The sequence below is a fragment of the Pagrus major genome, chromosome 24, assembly GCF_040436345.1.
Source record: "Pagrus major chromosome 24, Pma_NU_1.0".
NCBI classification, from domain to species: Eukaryota; Metazoa; Chordata; class Actinopteri; order Spariformes; family Sparidae; genus Pagrus; species Pagrus major.
The window spans coordinates 13,522,617-13,549,028 of NC_133238.1; the positions used below are offsets into that span (position 1 = coordinate 13,522,617).

Sequence of the window (26,412 nt, forward strand, 5' to 3'; positions counted from 1 at the left end):
ACAGCACCCATTGACCCCCACACAGCCCTCTGTGGCCCCCACACATGACCCATTGGCCCCCGCTCAGCATCCAGAGGCCCCCACACAGCACCCATTGGCCCCCGCTCAGCATCCAGAGGCCCCCACACAGCACCCATTGGCCCCCGCTCAGCATAAATTCACTTGTCCTCACTGCAAGGTGAAGTTAAACAAAAAAAAATTCAAAACACACTGCAAGAGGAAGCATACCCACCACTTTGAGACTGTGTCGAAGGACAGATTTTTGGCCTGTCAGTGTGTCGATGGTAAACATGGTGTGTTTGCAGTTGAGAAATCTTTTTGTGGTCCAGCAACACTCATACATGTGATCAAGAATACTTGGGGGCCAACACAGAAGGTGTTGTGTGAGGTCGACCAGTGTCGTCTGAACGCTGACTTTGCTCGAAGGAGCGGGATGTTGCCTTTCAAGTGCCACCACATACAATCTTTATTGTATTGCCCACGCACTGACGGTCAAACCGTGACACTAACAGAGGAGGCCTTGGAAACAATGGTGGACAATAAATGGTTTGGTGAGGAGCGTAAAGCCAGCCTCTTGCGTTGGCAACAAAATGCTGATGCAGAGGGTGTGCCTCTGTCTGTGCACCTGACTGTGGGTGGTCCACCATCCAAATTTCATATCTCTGTTTATGTAACAAAGATAACCTATTATAGTAGGTTGGGAAGAGTGATTGTGTTGTATGACACAAAGCAAAACAACTGGCATTGTCTCTGCTCTAAACAGAAACAGTCTTGCATACACAAAGCTGTTGCTAAATGGCATCTGTTTGTCACAAAGAGGGAGCTATTTAGGAAGGTGAAGAGCACACAGGCAGAGACACTCAATCCAACCCAGACCACCACAGATCAAAATGTAAGTGAGTCTAAAGAGGACAGTTATCCACCAGATGACAGACGAATCGCAAGGATGCTTAATTACCTCCTCACCAACAAAAAGCTCCCTGCAGATTTACCCCAGGCTCTCATAGAGCAGTCGAGAGAGGGAAGAACAAAGAAGAACTGTGTTTTTAGGAATATCAACATACAGGAAATCATGCCTGAACTGTGGCATGATTTACAGATACCAGGAGTGGGAGGAGGGTATCCACAACTTCGATGACCGCATCATCCTGTCTCTGCACTTGTGTCTGATGGTCAGGAATGCACTACAGGTGAGTGCATATAATTCAATAATGTATTGTGCTCGCTGAAAGGTTGATTGATTTTCTCTATTATGTGATAGATTTTAATTTCTTTACATCCTTTTTTGAGCGACCCAACTTCTAAACTTAAGTTATTATAATAATAATAATAATAATAATAAATAATAATAATATATTATCCTTGCTTATTCCTCCTTTATTATAATTTATTCATTACAGATCATTACTGTAAAACAAATGGTGATTGAAGATGCAACTCTAACAAAATATATAACTTACATTTTGAAACATTGGAATACTCCTGTTTCTCATCATTTTCCAGACCCATACAGCTATCAGCAAAGTGATCGAAATAATAGAGACAACAGAGAAGGTGTCCTTTCCGAACAAGGAGAGAGTTCTTCAGGCACACCTTCATTTTGAGGCCCTTACCAACCATGACTACACTTACAGTTGTGTGTCATGTGGATACAGCCCAGCGGTTGTTGTGATGGATCTTCACAAGAAAGGCGTTTTCAATATGCCAGGTGAGTTTGATAAGCTGTTTTTTCACATATTTTAGCTTCATTGTTTGTACAGCACCTCATCTCTCTCTGAATTTTAGTAAGTGTAACATCATATTAACCATGCCCTTGAATAACACTGCATCAACTGTTGTGCTCAGAGTGTTTTTAGTAATTGAGCTATGAATAACAAACTACTGTTTTAACAGTGAGAGAAATCCCAAGTCCACCTGAAAATTACGATGGTCATGTGGACATAAACAACCTCTGGGACGCTGTGGCCACAGAAATGATCCGTCGTGGATTAATTCCATGTAAGTCTTGTGAAAAGACAGAACAGCTTAAGAACAGTGCGAGAGAGAGTAAAGTATAATAATATGTGGTTAATTTTTGTGATAATAATAGCTAATACTCATCACGTTTGTTCACAAAGGTGGTCGGAAGAACCCTTTTGTTGTGTTACCATCACTGGGCCCCCTGGATTGGGCCACACACCCGGAGGTCTAATTCAGTCTTAAACACAGAATTTGAAAAAATGCAAAGCCCCAAAATGTCAAATGATGGGGATAATGAAAACCTTAATGACGATGAGAAAATTAATGAGGAGCGGCTCACGGATGAGCTTGTGAACTTGAAGGTGAATTAGTTGATGAAATATGCAAAATCCACTTTTTTGTGCTAGCAAAAATTATGTCTATGCTTTATTAACAATATCAACTTCATTGCATTTTCACAACAGGTAGAGGAGGTCAGGGCACTGTGCAAACAGTGTGGTGTGGACGACAAAGGGTCCAAGGTGGATCTTGTCATGAGACTGTCTGAGAAAATGTCTAATAGAGTCACCTACAACAAGCTGTTTGAGAAGATGTGGGGTGCCTCTGGTAAGTGAAATGATATGGACTGTTGACGATTATTCCACTTTGTTATATGTTGTTGTGTTAAAGAAAGTACAGTATCATTATGTAGTTATGTAGGTTAGCTATACATGCTCCTGATGTCAGTTATTACTGTTTTCTTCTGTTGTTTCACAGCTGGTTGGGCAGTTATCACCTGTCCATGTGGGGTTGTGTATTCAGTCAAATTCAACCTTAGAGCAGAGAGTCCACGTGACTTTGTGGATCTCTTGCTGTCCTGGAAACACTTTCCCAATGTGTCAGTGTACGATTATGCCGGGGGGCTGGCACCGCACGCCAACCGCAGGCAGCCAGGAATCTTTGCCCCTTTTCAAGGAAGGTTACTGGACCCCACCCCAGAGAACGTTAAGCAGGCCTCAGAGGGCAAGGTTCATGTCAACATGCCTTGGCTGAAGCTTCTGACGATGCCAGCTGACAAAGATGGTCACCCTCTCACTGGGTCCTCACAGCAGTGGCGTATCCAGGACATTTTTACTGGGGTGGCCAAGAAGGGACACAAAGCTAGTGTGGGGTGGCCATGGCATAGCCAAGTTTAATACCACGTACGCAGCTGACCGCGGTTCGAATCCCGGCTGGACGTCCTTTGCTGCATGTCACATCCCCTCTCTCTCCCATGATTTCCTGTCCTGAACTGTCAAATAAAGGTGTCTATGCTGGTAAAAAAAATCTTTTTAAAAAAAGTCATTTTTTAAAATTCCATTTCCACCTATCACAGTCCTCAGGAATCTCTGGTTATTTTAACATGTCTATTTTTAATCAGTAATTATGTTCAGGATAGGGTACACATTTTCTAAAAGCCATTTCCTTGGAGTGGATTAAAGTCCTCATCTCTTCACAAGTTAGATTAGGGTAGCAAAATTCAACTGCTCTTAACTCATCCTGTAGAATAACATGAATCAGTCATCAGCTCATCATCTGTGTCACCTGTACTGTTACCTGTGTTTGCTTTACTAATTGAGGCGCCATCTTGTGGTTACATAAAAACACAGCAATCCCGGCAACAGAACAAACCAAAAACTTCAAATCAAAGCTTAATACTTAAAGATAGGCCTTATTAAAAAGTTTATCTGTGAGCAAAAGATAAACTAAGCTTGTAAGGAAAAAACAGAAATATTTGTTGTTCTTTACATGCTTAGTTTATGTTATTATTTAGCTTAGATATCATTTGTTGGAGATACTGGAATTTGATTTTTTTTGGTTTGAGCAGATTCTTTTAAATAACCTGTTTTACTCACTGTCAACAGACCAACATGAATGTTTTCATAGTGAATGTATGCTGTCATTAAATCACCAAGGTCTGAAGAAGACAGATTGCAGGAAAGAAAAAGGCGACGAGAGCACAAAGGACAACAGGTGAGAGGTCATGTGATTAATTAGTCTTGTAGTCAAACTATTGCTGCAGACTAAAGCACAATCCCTCCACTTATTTCAGGATCTGGAAGTGGTCCCTCCAAAAAAGTTCAGGCATTCAGAATCTGTCTCCGAAGCATCAGGTATTGTTCAAAGCAGTATTATTGTACACACATCCATCAAGGTTGTAGAGGTGGGATGTCACAGAGCTGGTTTCGCAGTCATTTCTCCATTTTCATTAAACCAGTATACTTAAAACCAGCTACTGGTCTTTTTTACATCTTGCATTGTTATTGTGCCTAGAAGAACTACAGTCTGTTTCCTTTCTAGAGGAAGCTGAGAACTTACCAGAACTGGGACCGGGGAACGGGGTATGTTGCCTGCTGTGGGCTTTTCTTATTTCACTGTTTTCTGCCTTCTCCAACCTTTATTTTAATAATTGTTTTCTTTATTTTTGATTAGGAGGATGCCTTGCTTAGGGACACCACTGAGGCAGCAAGGTGCTGTGGCAGAGAATCATTCAAGGGAAAACTTTCCCTTCCCCAAGTCATCACCATGGACAAGGAAGATCGCTTGAGGGCAGTGGAACGGCTACGGATGTCTATGAGGGGCCAAACAAGACATAATTCATTCTGGCCTGCTCACACACACACATTCTACTTCCACACACATACATTCTACTTCCACACACGTATATTTTTTCATTTTTCATGTAAAGGAAAATATATGTGTCTATATATGTCTGAAGAAAATATATGAATGTAAAAGAAGAATATGTGTGTGTGAGAGAAAGTATAGTGGAAAAGGAAGTAGTTTAGTGGAAAAGTGCTGTGATTGGCTGTTCGGGTGGGACTGGGTGGGACTCCCTGAAAACTACTTTTGTGAAGGGACGACATTTTTCCTCTGGTGCTTTACTGTTTATTTTTCATGTTAGCCTGTTGAGCCTGGCAGCAGCACTGTCTGTGGCTAACCTGGCTAATTTAGCATCGCTGGACCTATGAAGTATTTAAAAATGTTACTGAGGGACAGCTAAAGGAGGATGAGGTGGTGTGTAAATGACTGTATGAGTTTTAAGTTACGTGAACATGACATGAGCAGTAGAGGTATATAAGTTATATAATTTAGAGCTGCAGCTAACGTAAGTTACTGTGCATGGCATCGCAGACAGCTAAGCCGTTAGCCTCGCTGTGTCTCTGCCAGGCGCAACACTAAAGCAGCCTCCTGTAAGTCAGTCAACAGGTTTTACATTTTATCATCTGTTAGTCAAACAGTGATGACTCCTGAAGCACGTTTTATGATGAATGCAGGACATGAATCCATCACTACCCTCAGAATATCAGTATTGCATTTGACAGTGGATTATTGATTAAGCTAAATATCCCACTGAGCTTCGATGACGTCATTCTGCATAATAATTAGCCATGTGCTTCTGTTTGTTTGAACACTGGACAGATGAAGAAAGATACATTTGCCTCAAATTAGATTCATTTCAGATCATTTTCTGTTTTCTCCAGCACATCAGAATGAATTGTAAATAAAGGGCAATATAATTGGCTAAATGTAAATTTGCCTCTGTCCTCCATCAGCCATCTGACCATGGCAACAGGGAGTGATGGGGCTGGGCTAGTTGAGTACAAGTGAGCAGGTAAGTCATGGTCAGATGGCTGATGATGGACATAAGCAGCCACAGTGATTAAGACATCTACTCTAATGTAAATGAGGTGCTTGGGTGCATAAAAAAGAATCAAAATAGACCTTGTTGTAAAAAAATCCCCCTGCAGAGGCCAGTTTCAACCAAAATGTTATTATGGGGGGTCTGTGTATTTTTCTGCTTGTCCCTACTGTCAACAGCTCCAAGTCTCCCCTGTTGCTGTCATGTTGTCCTGAATTGCATTATAAACAACCCAGAGCATCACTAGGAGAGTGTCAGTCACAACACAGACCACAGTCTAAAGCAAATGCTCTATTTAATCGATCTCTTCCTCCATACTGGCAAACAATGATTTGTAATCATTTGTTTGCAAACTGTTTGCAGCTGTTGCATTTATTTGAGATGATTTTGGAGTAAACTGTAACTGTTCTGCACACAGGCCAACATACCACTACAAGACCGACCCTGCAGACACCACCACATCTTTGACAGACAGAGCTGACAAACATGTTGTGAGTTTCCAAATATCCCTTAATTTCTGTATATATATATTTATTAGTTGCCTGTTTATTCGCTTAAACTAACACAGTCTGGTTCAGTGTTTGAACTCTCTCTGTAATATTACTTTCAGGCTCAGTGGCAGTCAGTCCTGTCTCTCCGACAGTCTTAAGTGATGTGGAGATGCTCAGCCATCACTACTGAGGCCTTCAACAGTGTAATCCTGTGATTGTGCATAAAAGCATGGTAGGTGCAACTACTGACAATATTCAAAGAAACAGAGAACACGGCCATGTTCAAATCAAACAGGAATAATACTTTTAGTGCTCAAAATAATTCACACGCCTACACTAAAATAAACATACTAATAAATGTTTCCAAATGTCACAACACCTTCATCAGGCCACATCGACACAGAGTGTCCTTACAGAAGGACAATTGAACAAAGAAAGTATTTAAATGTAATTGTCAGCATGTTGTTGTCATTTGGGTTTTAATACAGTAATCACCTTGACTTTAGTACTGAGATCACCGTACCACTACAAGCTTCTCCTTCATTCAAAAGCACATTCATGCAGTGGTTGGGTGCATGGTTGCGACTGATTAATCATGACCGTATAATAGAAGTAACAGTGGTTCTGCCATATTTTACAGATCATCAGAGTGACCTGATGATGCTGTGTTTGAGGTTCTCCTGGACCCCGCCAGACTCTCTGCAGTATGAGAGACCATCAGAGGAGGAAGGTATTGTTGGGCGGGTGTTGCTTCAGTCAAGCAAAAGCCCGCAAGACAACGGCCAGCAGCATCAGGAAGTATCAGTATCCACAGAAGAGGCATCAGGATGACCTGTGTGACCTGAGAGCTCCATTATCAGCTGACACGACTTCAGTATAAAAGAAACTTGATTTCAGGACATGATCTGGACAGTTTACATAAATTTAAAGTGTTTCCTACTTTTATCTAAACCTAATTTATCCTCATTGGCACTGAATACAGTGGTTTGTTTTTAATTAAAGTTTTTGTCTTCTTTGAATTCAACACTAAGGGCACTGTGGCATTAGAGAAAAGACAGTCTGGAAAGAGTTTTGCCATTAATCCTTTAATAAATAGTGACTGTAAGCATCACACGTCAAACTTATTATTGTGTTGGCAGATCACAATATATTGTGTTGAATATTGGGTATGGTATTTTGAAAGGGTATCAAACAATCTGCACGTTTGACACATTTTAAAGCATAAATCAGGGTTGATATCCTTAAACGCTTGAATCTTAATGTGGTGTTTTCAGAGTTTGAAACCACTTGAAATTGTAACTGCATTACTTTCATAAAAATCGTTTCATAGTGGCTCGGCTGGGCTCTACAGGATGCCAGGTCTACTTATAAGCTGTGTCCAAATTCAGGGGCTGCATCCTTCGAAGGATCCGGCCTTTGCTGCCTCCGAAGGCCGGGTCCTTCAGAGAGACCTTCGACGGCCGCGTCAACCGTTGTTAAATGGGACGGTCCAGCCTTCGGAGTATTTCCTGGTTGCGTCACCAGATGTTCCCGCCCTTACCCTTACGTCACGATTTCTGCCGCCCAGGACCGCGAAAGAGAGTTGACTGAATGGATTTTATGGTTTTCTGAACGTCTAACATTTTGAAAGTGAAGGCTTTTAAAGCTTTACTTCCAACAGCATAATGCTAATTTATGCCGTATGCTAATGCATTACCAGCGTCACTTAACGTAACTGAAAGTCAAAATCTGGAGGTTTTCCAAGTCCCCTGAAGTTTAACATATCTGGTGTTGGATGTTCAAATGAGTAAAAACCGTTTCAATCTGTTACTTGTTTTTCCAGGGGTACTTCTTGTTACTCCTTGCAGCACTGAGTACCTCTTTGTCTGTTGTAAAACTGTGAACAGGACTGCTCAAAGCTGAGAGTGATCAGGAGCTCACTTCTCATGAGCTCCGTGGAGCAGCTGATAGACAGCATGTCAGGCAGGTCAGCTACTTGACAGAGAGCCGCCCACCTGGCAGCCACACCTTTGGACTTCCATTCATCTTCAGCATCTTCTTTGAGCCTCTTCAGAGTGGGTTTTGCTGTGGAGCATTCATCATAAGGTTCATCCATGTTGACTTTATGGATGAAGTTGAGCTTGGTGGTCACCCTCTCAATGTCACTGAAGGTCAAGGTGCCATGGTGCAGAGAGGGAGGTTGCAGTGAGAACAGCCAGTTGTCTCCTGAAAAGTTGAACCATTTCTCAACATATGAGAGTGCTGTGCTGAGAAATGCAGTAAAATCTGCCCTTGCCATGTCTGCATCACGTGGACGGAGACGCTGCAGCTTCACTTTAGTTCAGTAGCCACAGAACTGGTCGTCTCGTCTCTGTGAGCTTTTGCTTGAAGTTCTCCATGATGGAAAATAACTCAACACAGGTGTTTTCATCACTCTCCAGCTTCTTTACAACTTCCTCAGAGACAGAGAGGATATGATTGCAGAAGAGAAGGTAAACCTCCACGATGTCTCCATCTTCCTCAGTTGAGTCCTCACTGAGCTTTAACAAAGCTCGAAGTTGTTTGGGACGCTCCCCCCCAGGCTGATGAGGTAAGATTTCAGTGCAATCCAGGTTTGCATTAGCCGGGTGATGGCTGGATTAAGGGAGAGCCACGTTCTCCAGAACTCAACATCACAAAACTCTCTGAGTGATTGTCTTCGTTTGGCAGATGTGGAAAAGAAGCCAAAGACCTTCAGCACAACATCTCAACATCTACAGTGAGCTGGTGAAGAGCATGCTTCACTGTGTTGTGCACAATGTGGGCATGGCAGTCTCCTTGCAGCAGATCTTTTTGTTTCTTCTTCAGGTTGGTGAAGACAGAGTTGTGCATTCTGTAATTCACATGTGTATTGTCTGCACTAAATGCTGCCACTTGATCAAATGATGAGCCAAATGTGTCATGCGACTGCTCTATGAGAGCTACAGTCCCAGCAGCGACTCATCTGCATTTTCCATGAGATCCAGCATTTGGTTGGTGACCCCGCATTCTGGACCCAAGTATTGAACAGCAAGGGGGAACATCTTCCTGCTGCCTTTATTTGATGCATCTGTCTGAATGGACAGTGGGAGGGGTTTATCTGATGTTAGGGCCCTGAGAACATCACCCACTGCCTTTGGAGCAGGGCCATCTTTAACCCCTGCCTCTGCCTTTGTTCTCCCTATAGTCATTTCTTTTGATCCAGTGTATGTGCACAGTCAGCACTGTTGTAGCTGAGGTTGTGTCTGACTGTGTGGTACACCTGTGTCACCTCAGCTGCCGTAACCTAGAGGGGAGGAGTGGGATGATGAATTGTTCATTAAACTGAACAGTGTTTGTCTGCTGCCTGTCTTATGACTTGAAAGGAAGTCAGGTCATCCACACAGTTAAACCACACTAATAACAGGATTCATGTAATGATCACTGAACACTGTATTCCTCAACAATAGAAACATTTTGACACAGAATACACAGAAAGCTCTACAAACATGTTTAATCTAGGAAATGTGTATATATTAAAGAATAAACGTTTTCTCTTAACAGATGTATTTATTTATTAACTGTTAATCCATTAGTGTGATCTGTTCTTTAAATGGCCGTATATAATATTTATATTGGCTAACACTACTGTGTATTAAATACATGATCGTTCATTCGACTTTAAGAACTCAACATCCTAAACAATCAATCAAACCACAATAGTTTAGTAAAATAGGCCGTGCCCGTGCACTGACATCTTCTGGCAAAAGCACCATCAGATGGGAAATCAGTCATGACATAATGTCCCATACCGTGTCAGTCTCAGGAGAAGTTGGGGTATGAAGAGCTGTGACACTGACGCTCGGGTCTTCTGTGTTCTTTCGTGTCTGCAGTGTTGCTCTCCTGTTGCGTGCTGTCTGATGTCAGACCCCACCGTGCGCCACTGAAAACCCTCGCTGGCACATTTTACAATTTGCCTTGTAAACATCTCCACTGACGCTGTCCAGCAAGGATGCGCCTCTTCCACTCACGTCTGGACTTTTGCAGGCGTTTTCGCTTTTGAGGACGTGGTGGGGTATCGGGTGTAGTGGACATTTTAAAAACCAGCGGGTTTTGTGAGCAGCGCCGGTGTGTCGCGTCTGTCGCTAAGCAACCGCGACAGCACCACACGCATGCGCAGACACACAGGCTAACATCAGTGTTAGCTTCTCCAACAGGCTAACATCAGTGTTAGCTTCTCCAACAGGTTAACATCAGTGTTAGCTTCTCCAACAGGCTAACATCAGCGTTAGCTCCTCCAACAGTCCGACATCAGTGTTAGCTTCTCCAACAGGCTAACATCAGTGTTAGCTTCTCCAACAGGCTAACATCAGTGTTAGCTCCTCCAACAGTCCGACATTAGTGTTAGCTCCTCCAACAGTCCGACATCAGTGTTAGCTTCTCCAACAGGATGTAAAGATGGGAAGAAAACAGATGAGTCACTCTGTGGAGGTGGGCGTGGAGAGGAGACTCTCCATCCTACAGACGACACAGAGACACTGAGGAAACAGACCAGGGATCAGACCAGGACCTGAACCAGAACCCAAACCCAGGATAAAGAGGTTCAGTGAAGGTGGTGTTGAAGGTGTGGAGGTGGATCAGTGTGTCAGAGGAGACTCTGTAGAAGGACAGAGTGCCAGCAGGACAGTCCACATACACTGCTACTCTGTTAGAGGAGAAGGAGTGGGATGTGATGGATGTTGATCTGTTATTGTGTCTGACAGAGTAACGACCAGAGCAGTTCAGACTCCACGACTGATCATTGGCTCCAAACTCACAGTCCTCTCTGTCTCCTCTCCTGCTGATTCCTCTGTAACTCACTGATATAGAAACTCCTCGTCTCCACTCGACCTCCCAGTAACAGCGACCAGTCAGACCAGTTCTACAGAGCAGCTGACGACAGTCAAACCTCTCTGGATGATCAGGATACGACTGATTCATGAACACACCTGACATCATCCTCCTGTTGTTGTGAGACAGTCTGATCTCTCTGCTGACTGTGTTTGTGTCGACTGTGAGCTCACAGGAATCTGATGGAGAGAAAAAGACACAACACAGCTGCAGTTATTAATCTGTCATCAGTCTGATGATGACATCACACATCTGAAGCAGTGATGTCACAGTCTGATGATGACATCACACATCTGAAGCAGTGATGTCAGTCTAATGATTATATCACACATCTGAACCAGTGATGTCACAGTCTGATGATGACATCACACATCTGAACCAGTGATGTCACAGTCTGATGATGACGTCACACATCCGAACCAGTGATGTCACAGTCTGATGATGACGTCACACATCCGAACCAGTGATGTCACAGTCTGATGATGACGTCACACATCTGAACCAGTGATGTCAGTCTGATGATGACATCACAGATGTGAATGAGTGATGTCATCAATGTGAAGCTGCTTTGTTTTCATGAATCAAAGTAAAAACACACTCACACTTCCTCAGACCTGGTGTCAACCATCGGACTCCAGCAGGCTCCACCCTGAAAGGAGGAGGAGGAGGAGGAGGAGGAGGAAGAGGAGGGGGAAGAGGAGAGGGGGGAGGAGCAAGAGGGGGAGGGGGAAGAGCAAGAGGAGGAGAGGGAGGAGCAAGAGGAGGAAGAGGAGGAGAAGGAGGAGGAGGAGGAGGAAGAGGAGGAGGAGGAAGAGGAGGGGGAGAGGAAGCGCAGAAGGAGGAGGAGGAGGAAGAGGAGGAGGGGGAGGGGAGGAGGGGGAGAAAAGGGAGGGGGAGGAGGACGAGGAGTAGGAAGAGGAGGAAGAAGAGGAGGGGGAGGGGGAGGAGGAGGAGGAGGAAGAGGTCAGAGCAGCATGGACATTATGACACACACACAGACAGACACACACACACACACACACACACAGAAACACACAGACACACACAGACACACACACACACACACACACACACACACACACACACAGACACACAGACAGACACACAGACACACACACACACACACACACACTCACAGACACACACACAGACACAGACACACACACACACACACAGACACACAGACACACACACACACACAGTGTTTGGATCAGAACATATCAGGATGTGAGAGGAGGCGGAGCCTCTTCTCCTGAGCTGTGGGAGGTGTCAGGGTCAGAACAGAACTCATATGAGGGGCAGTTCTCTTTTTCTTCACTTTAATCTTTATTGATATTGTCACATAGTAACAACCAACAAACACAACCAGCAGGAACATTCACTGCTTGGGAAGTGTCTTGTATTAAACACTCTCAAAAATGTGTTTGTCTATTAATCATCATTCCAGTCCCATGTCCTCATTTTGAGTCTTAAAGTGTCCATTTTGCCCATTTCTTGTCAAACTGTGCTTCTTGGAGTCTCAGTTTATGTGTCAGTGTCTCCATCACAAAGATCTCCTCGACAGCTGCAGCCATTGGATCTCCGTTGGCGCTGCTTCCTCACCTCCTTGCCTGGTGTTTGCTTTGTTGCTTGCTACTAGCAGTATTTTAATCAGATATACATCATGTGCCAAAACCTTTTCCTTCCACAGTTTACATAAGTGGAGCACCAAACTACTTTTGGGACCTCGTATCCTAATATTAGCTGCAGTACCTTACATACCATTTCCCACAATACACTTATTTTGTTACATGTCCAGAGAACATGAGAACGATGGACATGGTCAGACCCACATTCTCTCCAACACTTCTGATGACTGCAGCTGCCTGCTTTTCATTTTCGGTGTAATAAAGAAACAGATCAGATTCTTCCATGAGAATTCCCTCCAGATCCATGAATTGGTGGATGAATGGTGAGTCTTCCACATATCATGCCAACTTTCTTCTCAAGTTTCTACGTGAGTTCTTCTTCCCATTTCACCTTGATATATTCAGTTGAATGACTGTCGTTAGTGCTCATCCTTGATATAATGCTGAAGTTATTCTCATGTCACTTTCCTGGTTTGCTTTCATTATGATTTGGATGACACCATTCATCTCTTTGGAAGAATCTGCTGGATTTCCTCTTTGTAATATTCCTTTAGTTGAAGATATCTGTAGATTTCATGAGCTCCAGATTCATACTTTCTTCTCAGGTTTTCAAAACTCTCCAGCCTCCCTTCCTTCACCAGAACACACCAAGCTGTTATTCCTTTCTAACCATTGCTTAAATCCTTGATCAGACTTCACAGGCAGGACATTTCTATCGTCTGCTGCCCATTTTAATATATTCACATCTTTCTGTATCTTAGTTATTTACAATACTTTAAACCACAGGTCTAACGTGTGAACTGTTATTGGATCCATATTCATTTTGACTTCCTTGTGTAGTTTATTGTCTCCGATCGTATTTTGAATTGGGATTTGGTTCACTTCTCTTTCTATATCTTTCCATGTTGCTGTGAATTCTGACTTACACCAACAGTACACAGGTCTCAGCTGAGCAGCATAATAGTATTCCCTTCATTTTGGGAGGCTCGTACCACCTCTCTCTCTCTTTGGGGAGCTGAAGAGCTCTGGACCTGACTCTAGGTCTATTTCACGTCCAAGTTGTTATAATTTGCTGTACACAGGTCAGAGATGCTTTCAGTGATCTTCACACACAAACAATGAATTGACTTTAGATTCCAGTTAAGGTCGTCTGACTTTTGTTGGAGTATAGTTGAGTGATAAAATCTGGGTTTTGGAAACATTTATCTTATACCCTGACAGATCGCCATATGTTTCTAGAAGCTTTATCAAATTAGGGAGCGTTGTATTTGGTTGTCTGAGGAAAGTAATGATGTCATCAGCGAAAAGCCTAATTTTATGTTCTCCTCCTCCAGTTGTGACCTGTTGTTGTGACGGCCTGATATGAATCCTGTTTGATCTTCATCTATTAATTCTGCTATGAAGGTGTTTATTCTTTCAGAGATAATTGACGTATATAGTTTATAATCTTTATTTAGTATTGAGATCAGTCTGTAGCTTTCACATCTGTCCCTCTGCTTTCCTGGTTTTGGGATGATTGAAATGATTGCTTCTGCCCACGTTGGTGGTATTTTGCTTTCTTTGAGGGTCCAGTTAAAAGAGGTCTGGAGGGCTGGTAACAGTTCCTCCTTATAAATCTTATACCATTCTGCAGGGTAGCCATCGCTCCCTGGAGATGTATTGAATTTATTGCTTGGATAATGTCTTCCCTTGTATGTCTGCTGTGAGTCTTTCATTTTGGTAAGTGCCAATCGACGGAAGATCAAGTTGATTTAAGAAGGTCCTCATTTCTTCTTCATTTGCAGCAGTTGGTTGTGTATATAGTTTTTCACAGAACCTCTGGAATACTCTTTCTATATCTTCTGGTTCATGTATCGTCTCGTTGGTGTTTGGGTCCTTAATTTTATGTTTGCTATTTATTGCTTGCTGTTTTCGTATTGGTTTTGCTAGGAGTTTTGTTGCTCTGGGACCAGTTTCATAATAATTTGGCTTCAAAAATATCTCGTACTGCTCGAGCTAAGGGCTCAATAAAAATCACAAACAAGGTTGGTGACAAACAGCCTCCCTGTCTGGTCGATCTCTGCAGATATATTTTCTCAGTCAGATCTCCATTCATTTGAATTCTAGCAGAAGGTTTTTGGTTTCATAATAATTTGGCTTCAAAAATATGATCTTCTTTCCATATTCATCCAACAATATCTCATTTATCTTTGTTTTAGTATCCTTAATTTGTTTATATATTTTTGGGTTGTTTGTTTGATTTTTTTGGTACGCTTCTCTTCTAAGTCTTTTTATTAAAGTGGTTTTAGCTATTAACTTTCCCCAGACAACCACTTTTAGGGCATCCCAAACGATATACGGGTCGACTGCTCTATTGCTATTGTCCTCCATATAATGCCTAATTTCCTTTTTTAATTCTTCCACCAAACAGAGTTATTATAACTAAGGTTCAGGAACTGGACCACACCACTCCTCCTCGCTGATCTGCCACTCAGGCCGAGCCAGTCAAACCACCCGTGACTCATCAACCTAACCACCCATGACTCATCAACCTAACCACCTGTGACTCATCAACCTAACCACCCGTGACTCATCAACCTAACCACCTGTGCCGCATTAACTCAACCACCTACGTCGCCCTGATTCAATCACCTGTGAAATCTATATATGCAAGTCTAACCATTTCTCTCCCGTTCACCTCAAGTTCTTACAACCCTCCCCCCCAGACCCTCTCCTTCTCCACTAGCCTCTCTCACAGGATCACCGGCAGCCCAGCCTTCCACATCGCCACCCCACGGCAAGAAGATCCTCCAGAACAGGGACCCAGGCCATTCCAGCACAGGAATCCTATCCTTTCCAAAATCTCCTACCAATTTAAATAAACCACCTTAGATGTATTTTTAAAAATAGGCTGTTATGATCTGATATATCTGCCCCTCCAGTTTTACACTCGGACACTCTGTACCTATCACCTATATCTAGAAAGAAGTAATCAGTTCTTGAGTGTACATTGTGTGTTGCTGAATAATGTGTGAAATCTTTCTCAAGGGGGTTGAGATTCCTCCAGATGTTGATCATTCCCATTTCTTCTAAGGACAGCTTTACTAATTATGACATCTGTTTTTAATTTCCTTTTAAACTGGTTGTAAACTGTATTTTTCAACATTTTGCACCAAAGGATACATGATGTTTGTCTGTGTTACTAACTGGCTGTAAAGCCCAACCTCATCATGCATTACATTTTTCAGTGTTCAAAGTGAGAGGAAAACATCTGTATTGAAAGTGAACAAAATGTCATAGCTGTATTTTTAAACATTTTGGTATAAGTGTTATAAAATCTGCATGATAAAACTGACATATGTGTTCTGGGGGGAAATAGCTCTAAACTAACACTGCAGCATTTCTATCATGTTTTTTTTTTCTGAAATAAAATGTGGGCAGCCAAGAGTGGATGTGAACTTGTGACAGGAAAAATGTCACGTATGCTTTAATGGAGCTAGCTTCATTTTGTTTACATTCAGAACTTACATTGGGTCTCCAACTTAGGACATCGTAGAGTCTAATCTTCTGCTACTTAACACATCCCTCTAGCCCTCGGACCTGGTGAAATATTAACCTAGTCTGTCACATCATATGGCCAACTATAAAGATGCAATCTGCCTGTTCCCAGCATTAGTACAACACTTTGTGATAGTTAGCTTGTTACCTGTGACGACATATGCTAAATGTAACGTCTCTTTCACATTAGCAAGTGACCGACCTGTCTGGGTGCGTTTTGAGATGCCTGATGAAATTCGACGTTGCATCATTTATCCTGGAGCCACACACACGTTACATGTAGCTGTTTACTTATTTCCACTGTGCACGAAGTTATTGTAACCAAAAGTAATGATAAAAGGCACAACTCCGGGAGGACTTGGTCAATGTATTTTTTGATCTGAGTGTGCGCACATAGTGCATGCAAAACGTTGCACATTATGGCAAAGGGGACATGCAGCTTGTCATACGTTTCCCCAACGTATATGCACCAATAAAATGAAATAGAAATACATGAATGAATTTAGATTTTTTTACAATGAAATACAGGTTGTTCACGAGTCTCGAAGCTCGAGTCCGAGTCAAGTCTGAAGTCTTTTGTGGTGGAGTCGCAAGTCAAGTCACTTAAGTGCGACTGGAGTCAAAGTCTCAGACTCGAGTCCCCATCTCTGGGAGGTACATATACATTTATCAACGTGACAGGTTCAGTCTCTAGTTTTCCCTTGACTAGTACACATCTTCCCTCTTTATCCTTCATTTCCTTTTCACTAACAAATGTAGTTGTAATTGGAATTAGTATCATAACTCCTCTTTTACGTCCTTGTTTATATGAACTGTAATATGAATTTTTAAATTGTACATGTTCTGTTTGGGACAGGTGGGTTTCCTGTAACAATATGACATGCTGTTTTTCTTTTTTCAATTTTGTTCAGACCATTCCTCTCTCCTTAGGTGTATTTAGACCATTTACATTTTAGGACATTATCTTTAAATCGTTACTTACCATTTTGTTTCAATAACGTGTGTGCATCTTTTCCCAAGCAGCTGAACTTAAACGTGAACAAAAACAAAATTAAGAACACTGTGAACTATGTGGGACTTCCATACGGGGGTTATTCTTCTCTTCTCCCTCAAGTCCCTGTGGTGGGTGGATGGGAAATCCTCTTCTGTGAGGGCCCATCCATAGACCCAGAGCTGTGTCCGTATAACGGCGTCAACCCCAGTCTGGACCTGTCCACCCTTGTTGGTGTTTTATATATGTTGAAGTCAAATAAATGAAGCCGTCCGTATTATCTTGCAGCGCTGTTAGTTCTTTCACTATCGGGGCGTCAGTTGTTGGGTCTCCTCTGATATTCTTGCAACTTTTCCTTTGCCCGCTGTGCTGCCGCATCCTGCCTGGACCCACCGCGTCCTGCTGGTTGCCATCCCAGGGCGACACGGGTCCACTCCTCCACAAGCCCCAAGTCTTCACTCGTGCCGAGTCAATCCCCCTTGCTTTCATGTCCTCAGCTGCGTCGCGCACGCTGTCGTAGCTCTTCATCCCGTTATTCCAATGGATTCTTATTTTCAGTTAATGTGGTTTGAAAACAAATGCTCCTCTCCTTCAGTGTCTTCTTAATATTTTGGTACGTTTTGTGTTTTTGGACAACCTCGGTGGGGTAGTCGTGGTCAAAATAGATTTTTTTGTCGCCCACCTGCAACCCCTTCTTTTCCCATACTTTCTGTAGGACCATCTCTTTAATTTCAAACTGAAGGAAATTAACTATTATTGATCTCAGAGCGTCTCCTGGATTCAATTTTCGTGAGAGAGCTCTGTGGGCGCGTTGGATTTGCAGATTGGCTTCGTCAAAGAGCCGCAACTCTTTTTTAAGTAGTTGATCCAGGTGGTCGGTGACAGAGCTTCCTTCTGTGTCCTCAAGGCCAAAAATCCGGACATTGTTCCTCCGCTACCTCATTTCTAGATCCGTTATTTCGTCCTGCATCTGGCGTGTCTGTTTTTCCATCTTCTCTAGAAAATAATTTGCCACCATGCTGAGCTCTTCCAACTACACCTTGTGAGTCTGGGCTTCGGTTATGATCGTTTTTTGTTCCTGTAGTTCCTTGTTACTTTCCATGATTTTTCGTTCAATATCTCGTCTGAGGGTGGCGATTTCTTGTCTCATCTCGCTTTTAAGTTCGTCTTTAAATGTTATCAGTTCGTTACGGAGTTCCTGCTTGAGGTCTCTTATATCTTTACCAATGCTAGCAAGTCCCGCTCTCAGCGTTTCTGCCTGATCCAGCTAAAAGCTGAGCATCCAACCCATCCGCCATCTTGCAGGAAGCCCGAGGGGCAGTTCTCTTTGCCTCAGGTGTTAACAGGAAGGTAGAGAGGCTGACAGTTACTGTCCAGTCAAACATCAAAGGGTCACTGCTTTGGTGAAGACATGATCAACACCTGTCATGAAGTCTGTAACAGCTGCTCTGTTGTTAGCTAACAGTATATAAGTCAGGACAGTGTGAAGACTGCAGAGACACTGTGGCTCTTCTCTCTGTGCTGCAGGTATTAAAGAGACAATTTCCCTCACAACACACACACCTTGTTATGTCTTTTGATAGAGCTAGGCTAGCAGTTTCCCCCTGCTTCCAGTCTTTGTGCTAAGCTAGGCTAACCATGTCCTGGACTTCTCTCTGTACAGAGATGAAGCTGATTCTATCCTGGTGAAGAGGACAAAAAGGGATTTTTCTCAAAATGACAGACAGCTCCATTAACATGCAGAGATCAGTTCAAACTCAGTTATTACCAAGAAACAATGATCATGTTTGTTCCTGGAGATGTTCTCCTCCTACACAAGTATCTACTCTTCATGTTGAACCAGTGTTCATGTTCTGATAAAAGGAAAAAGGCTTCTTACATGTGTCACTGTTCATATCACACTCACACTCATCAGACTCTTCCTCCTCCATCACACTGACTCTTCATACCTGAGAGTGTCCAGTCTCCAGTCTGGATCCTTCAGTCCAGCCGACAGCAGTTTCTCTCCCGAGTCTCCTGGATGATTGTAGCTCAGGTCCAGCTCTCTCAGATGGGAGGGGTTGGAACTCAGAGCTGAGGCCAGAGAAGCACAGCCTTCCTCTGTGATCAGACAGCCTGACAGCCTGCAGACACACAGAACAACACACATGGCACATCATCTGAGGAGACTGATGAGTCAGATACAAGAACAGACTGTCTCCAAATAAATTAACACTTCTCCTCATTAACTAATCATCAGTAAACAGAGTCCAGCTGAGGCTGATAAGTATATGTTTCACTTCTCATAATAACAGTAAACATCTCTAATTTTTTGTGCTCCAGCAAAACACCAAATAATCTTCTGCATCCCCTGAAAAGGGTCCATCCCTATAGTGGCGAATCTTCAAGGCCTTCAAGGTATTCAGAGAAGGCTCTGGAATCCTCAGATGAAAAAGAAATGTATCTTATTAATTCTGTAAATAAAATAATATTACGCCGACTTGTTTCTGTAGTTTTCTGTCCATACACTGAGCGGTTTTGTGTTGGAAGAAATTCAACCAATCAGATATTTTTCTACGGTGTCTCTGAGGAGAATATCCTCCATCCAGGGTATTCTATTTCCTTTACAGAATGCCCTGACATTAAACGTAATGAGAGTGTACATTTGGATTGACAATCTGATCAACCAATCATATTTGGATTTGTAGCCAATGGGCGTATTCTTTAAGATTTTCTACGGCTCCAGGGTATTCTGGAAGGCCCGCTTGCTCAGTCACACGAGACCTAGCTTAACTAGCGAGTTGTGATTGATAGCCGACGTTGAAAATGGCAACAGGTGGAGATGATATTGATACAGCAGGTGGAGATGATAGTGATGCAGCAGGTGGAGATGATATTGATGCAGCAGATGGAGATGATATTGATGCAGCAGGTGGAGATGATATTGATACAGCAGGTGGAGATGATATTGATACAGCAGGTGGAGATGATATTGATGCAGCAGGTGGAGATGATATTGATGCAGCAGGTGGAGATGATATTGATACAGCAGGTGGAGATGATATTGATACAGCAGGTGGAGATGATAGTGATACAGCAGGTGGAGATGATATTGATGCAGCAGGTGGAGATGATATTGATACAGCAGGTGGAGATACAGAGGGGGGATACAGGGGGGTACAGAAGGCCCAGTTCTGATAGGCAGGGTTCGCCATTGCATCCAAGTGACCACTCTGAGAATGAAAATGCTTTCCCACGTTAGTCTTAAAATTAGCCACATTTTTTACTTTTATCTACATTATTTTAATAAGTTACAAGACAGGACAGCTGGTTTTGTTTAGGCAGATAAAACTTGATAGTGAAAAGTTTAAATTTAGATGTTATTCAGTTTATTCTTTAATTACAAAATATATTCTAAACCAAACTATATTTACACAGTTGGATCTTTATGTTGTTCGTTCTATTTTTATTTCAATAAACTACAATCTAAAGTTTTACCACTGAACCCTCTGGCTTCTTCAGGCTTCAGGATATTCTTCAGATTGGCAATTATGAAATTATATATTATGATGAATATTGATAGTGATCAATAAGTAAAACAATGATTTAGATAATATATTTTTGCCATATCTCACAGCCCTTCTTTGCTGTATGTTATGTTTGTTTTTCTTGAGATGACTTTTGGTCCAGATACAAATTCAGAATATTTGAAACTGTCCCTGATAATAATAATTTAACAACAAAAGCATAAACAAGAGATAATAACGAAAAATCCTTGTGGAAAGTAATTCTCTGAGTCTGGACACTACCTCCACAGTAAAGTTAAATGTATTTTGACAAATTGAATGAGCAGACACATTACTACAGGTTAGCTGGCTGTCTACTTATATAAATCAGATTTTAAATGGTCATCAGTTGAATGGGTTAATGAATCCTGACCTGAGACTCTCCAGTGTACAGTGAGGGCTCTTCAAACCAACAGACAGCAGCTTCACTCCTGAATCCTCCAGGTTGTTGTTACTCAGGTCCAGCTCTCTCAGACTGGAGGACTGAGAGCTGAGAACTGAGGACAGAGCTTCGCAGCTTCTCTCCGACAGGTTACAGTCACTCAGTCTGGAGAGACAAAAGCAAGGAAACAAATAATACATTTTCATTTGTATCTCCTGCTGAAAAACAGCAGATAGTATTTATTCATCAATAACTTCTACTTACAGAGCTTTCTTGGAGGCTTTGACCACTGGCAGCAGCCTCAGAAGAGCCTCCTCTGAAGCAGAGAATTTCTTCAGGTCAAACACGTCCAGCTCTTCTTCTGACGACAGTAAGATGAAGACCAGAGCAGACCACTGAGCAGGAGACAGCTCATCTGTGGAGAGACGTCCTGAACTCAGGGACTGTTGGATCTCCTCCACTAGAGAACGATCATTCAGTTCATTCAGACAGTGGAACAGATTGATGCTTTTCTCTGCAGACAGATTCTCACTGATCTTCTTCTTGATGAACTGGACTGTTTCCTGGTTGGTCTGTGAGATACTTCCTCTGTCTGTCAGCAGACCTTGTAGGAGATTCTGATTGGTCTGCAGAGAAAGACCCAGGAAGAAGCGGAGGAACAAGTCCAGGTGTCCATTTGGACTCTGTAAGGCCTCGTCCACAGCACTCTGGTAGAGGTGTTTCTCTTCAGATTGATGGTAGTTTGTTTGTTCTTCTGCCAGCAGATTGACTCCAGAGTTGATGAACGTCAGACAGACATGAAGAGCAGCCAGAAACTCCTGAACACTAAGATGGACGAAGCAGAACACCTTGTCCTGGTACAGTCCACTCTCCTCTTTAAAGATTTGTGTGAACACTCCTGAATACACTGAGGCTGCTGTGATATTGATGCCACACTCTGTCAGGTCTGATTCATAGAAGATCAGGTTTCCTTTCTGCAGCTGATCAAAAGCCAGTTTTCCCAGAGACTCAATCATCTTTCTGCTCTCTGGAGTCCAGTGTGGATCGGTCTCAGCTCCTCCATCATACTTGACGTACTTCACTTTGGACTGAACCACCAGGAAGTGGATGTACATCTCAGTCAGGGTCTTGGGCAGCTGTCCTCCCTCTCTGGTCTTCAACACATCCTCCAGAACTGTAGCAGTGATCCAGCAGAAGACTGGGATGTGGCACATGATGTGGAGGCTTTGTGATGTCTTGATGTGGGAGATGATTCTGCTGGCCTGCTCCTCATCTCTGAATCTCTTCCTGAAGTACTCCTCCTTCTGTGGGTCGGTGAACCCTCTGACCTCTGTCACCATGTTGACATACTCAGGAGGGATCTGATTGGCTGCTGCAGGTCGTGTGGTTATCCAGAGGCGAGCAGAGGGAAGCAGGTTTCCCCTGATGAGGTTTGTCAGCAGCACATCCACTGAGGTGGACTCTGTAACATCAGTCAGGATCTCAGTGTTGTGGAAGTCCAGAGGAAGTCGACACTCATCCAGACCGTCAAAGATGAACACAACCTGGAACTCTTCAAAGCTGCAGATTCCTGCTTCTTTGGTTTCAGTGAAGAAGTGATGAACAAGTTCCACCAAGCTGAACTTTTTCCCTTTCAGCACATTCAGCTCTCTGAAGGTGAATGGAAATGTGAACTCTATGTCCTGGTTGGTTTTGTCTTCAGCCCAGTCCAGAGTGAACTTCTGTGTTAAGAGTGTTTTCCCGATGCCAGCCACTCCCTTTGTCATCACTGTTCTGATTGGTTCATCTCTTCCATGTGAGGCTTTAAAGATGTCTTCTTGTCTGATTGTTGTTCCAGGTCTGTCTGGTTTCCTGGATGCTGTTTCAATCTGTCTGACCTCATGTTCATCATTGACCTCTGCAGTCCCTCCCTCTGTGATGTAGAGCTCTGTGTAGATCTGATTCAGAAGGGTTGGGTTTCCTGCTTTAGCGATCCCCTCAAACACACACTGGAACTTCTTCTGAAGGTTAGATTTAAGTTTACGTCGACAAACTGGAGCAAGATTTCCTGATTGAACAAAAGACAAATAAGATTCATTAATAAATTATAGATTAAATATTTCAACACTTTACTTCCTCAAAGAATCAGTATGAAGATATTTTTGTCCATCTCTTGGGACTTCAGTAAACGGCAATAGCTCAGTCCATAGGGACTTGGCTTGGGGACTCAAAGGTGGCTGGTTTAAGTCCCACTCGGACCAAAAAAAAAAGTATGATGTGGACTAGTAATGGAGAATACTAGTTCACATGCTGGATTGAACAAGGCACCGACCCCTAACACTGCTCGTTGAGCGCCGTTGCAGGTGGCAGCCCTTTCACTCATTCTCCTCTATACACTGTGTATGTGAGTGATAAAAAGAATTTCCCCTTGTGGGATTAAAATAGTATAATAAATTAAATTTAAAAAAAAAATGTCTCATTGATCCAACATGTTAAATCTTTAGAGAAATCCTCTTACTGCTCTGCAGACAGTCAGCCAGATCCTCCTGCTTCATTCTCCCCAGGAAGTTCAGTGTGATCTTCAGAAATGCCTCTCTGCTGCTCCTCTTCTTCTCTTCATCCTCACCATCCAACACCTCCTCATCCTCACTCTGACTCTCTAAGCCTTCTGGGTAATCTGAACTCAGAGCCTTCTGGATCTTCTTCAGCTCGTTCTTCACAAAACTGACAATGTTGTCCTCCAGCAGCTGGAACAGAATATTATATGAATGAGACGATCAAGCTAAAATCATGGAACCAAACATCAGATCCATGTTGGACAGACTGACAACCCACTCATGTATTAAGCAGAATGGAGATTATTATGAACACCACAGATGTAAAAGTAGTTGTTGAACTCTGATTCCAAAAAAGTTAGGATGTTGTGTTAAACATATATAAAACGAAATGCAATGATTTCAGAGACGATGTATTTAATGTTGAGTAGGAGTCTCATCATCACTGACTTTTGCAAATGTATATTATTCTGCATTTGATGGCAGCAACAGGCAACAAGTTATGACAGCGGCAACTAAACACTAAAGTTGGACCTGTTTGGATCATTCCACAGGTAAACAGGTTCATCGGTAACAGGGGACAGTATCATGACTGGGTATAAAAAGGACATCCTCGAAAGGCTCAGTCATTCACAAGAAATGACGGGGCGAGGTTCACCACTTCAAACTGCGTGGACAAACAGTCTTCTACAGTCCATTGTAGCCGCTTGTGGACACCAGTGGTGACAAACTGGAGGAGGAGGCCTTTCGGGCTTGGTTAGCCCAGGGGTCTCCTGAAGCAGACAGGCCCGAAGTGGTCGCTATGAGGATCAGCACCACAATTCATGACCATCACCTACGGTCATCAATTGTGGGTAGTGACTGAAAGAATAAGATCACAGATGCAAGTGGCCGATGACTTTCCTCTGTAGACTGGCATATCTGATGTGACCTGGGAATGACTGGGGATCCCCAGGAGGAGCTGGAAAGAGTTACTGGGAGAAGGACTAAGCAGGAATACACTACTTAGCCTGCTGCCACCCGACCCTGGAAAAGCGGACACAGATGGATGGATGCATTCGTTTTTTATCTACCTTTAACACATTGTCCTACCTTTGTCTGGAATCAGGGTTGTACATGTACATACCATAAATATTGAGTCCAGGTGTGTTTGATGTTGCTGAGCAGACTGACCACTGGGAACCTCTGAGCTCTCCTGCTCGACTCTGTGGAGGAATCATGAAGAATTACTAGAGATTCACCGATCGAACAGCCAGGGACCAGAATCAGCCAGTGTTTATCATGACAGGTTATGACCGGTGACCGGTCGATCAGTGTCAGATACATCTGATTCTGTACCGGTCACATTTACACACATGCTTCATGTTCAATGGATCATATATATTTCTCTCTTATGATTTTAAACATTTTATTTTTACTGAACTTTTTTGGACAGATCTACATGGTCACTTAATTAAATAGTTAATCACTCTAAAACAGCATGTTAAAGTGTCCTTGAGCAAGATACTGAACCCAAATTGCTCCTGATGAGCAGTCGGCACCTCACATGGCAACTACTGTCACACCGCGGTGAGGTTGTCTTGTCTTGGGTTATTGTCTTGTCAATTCCTGTTTTATTTTGAAAATCTAACTCTCCTCTCGTTTCAGGTCACTTGCCCTTCCTCTTATGTCACCTGCCCGTCATCCCTGATTCCTGATTGTGTCCACTTGTTCCCCATTACCCTCATGTGTTTAATAGTCTGCGTCTCCCTTTGTCCTGTGCCAAAGTGTTTTGTCTCATGTCTGACCACCAAAGCCAAATCCAAAGTCTTGATCAAAGCCATAGTGTGTTTCGTAAGTTTTTGCCTGCCTCGAAAGAGTGATTTTCTGTTAACTTTCTTAGTCTAGCCTTTTGTTTCATAGTTATTAGTTTAGTCCTTTTTTGTCAGCCTCCCTTGGGAGAGATTTTCAGTTCCTTGTTATAGTGAGTATAGTGTTGAACAGCCTCCACCATTTAGGAGAGCCTTTGTTTCTTTACCGTTTTGTTTCTAGTAGTAGATAAGTTAATGTTTTGAAGCCTTTGATTTCCCTCCTTAGGAGTGATTTGGATTTTGATAAATTTGATAACCTGTATATAGAGAGTTTCCTCCTTAGGAGTGATTTTGGTTTACTTTTGTTTTAGCCAAGTTCTCCCTTCGGGGAGATTCATTAAGAATAGCTTTCACAGCCCTGTTTATTTGGGATCACTCTATCGAGAGCCTTTTTGTAACTCCAATAAAATCTGCTCACTGACACCTCAGCTTTTGAGTCCTGTTTTGAGTCCCGGCCTGGCAGCTTCTGCCATCAGAGTGTGAATGTGACAAGTGTTGTAAAGCACTGTGAGCGGTCAGTAGACTGGAAAAACACTATAGAAATGCAAGTCCATTTACCATTTACCAGAGGCAAAGTGAAACTTCAGGTTCTCCTGAATAACATGATGTATGACACTTGATGCTGACTGATAGAGTGGGGGAGGAAAAATAAGATAAATACAGGAGAGTCAGGCGCCCCAGAAACTGTTCCAGGTCTTTGAAGGTTATCTCGCTGTCTGAGAGAAGACGGAGAAAGAAAGCTGCTGCCAGAGAAATTAATTAAAAGTCTCTGTTAATGTTACGTTACTACGACCATCTTCTTGTTCTCTTCACAGAAGAGTTGTTCCACACTGTGAAAAGCTGGTTAGCAGCTACGAGTCAGGATAATCATCCAGTTAAAATAGTGATTCTGAGCTGTGACGCTGGAAGTGACCAGTGGAAACACTGAAAACTCAAATATGATGGTATGGTAATCTGACATATTGGGC

At 42.8% G+C, this 26,412-nt stretch overlaps 1 protein-coding gene across 1 annotated transcript in view; it reads right to left on the reverse strand.

Annotated features, from left to right (window-relative positions):
• The window catches only part of LOC141020433 (NACHT, LRR and PYD domains-containing protein 3-like), a 67,016-nt gene that overhangs the window by 33,822 nt on the left and 6,782 nt on the right, over positions 1 to 26,412 (reverse strand). Inside the window, exons 5-8 of the mRNA XM_073495505.1 lie at positions 24,721 to 24,799; positions 23,558 to 23,786; positions 21,325 to 23,107; positions 21,052 to 21,225 (exon numbers count right to left, since the gene is read on the reverse strand). Coding sequence (XP_073351606.1) covers positions 21,052 to 21,225; positions 21,325 to 23,107; positions 23,558 to 23,786; positions 24,721 to 24,799 — 2,265 coding nt within the window. The remainder of the gene's footprint in view (positions 1 to 21,051; positions 21,226 to 21,324; positions 23,108 to 23,557; positions 23,787 to 24,720; positions 24,800 to 26,412) is intronic.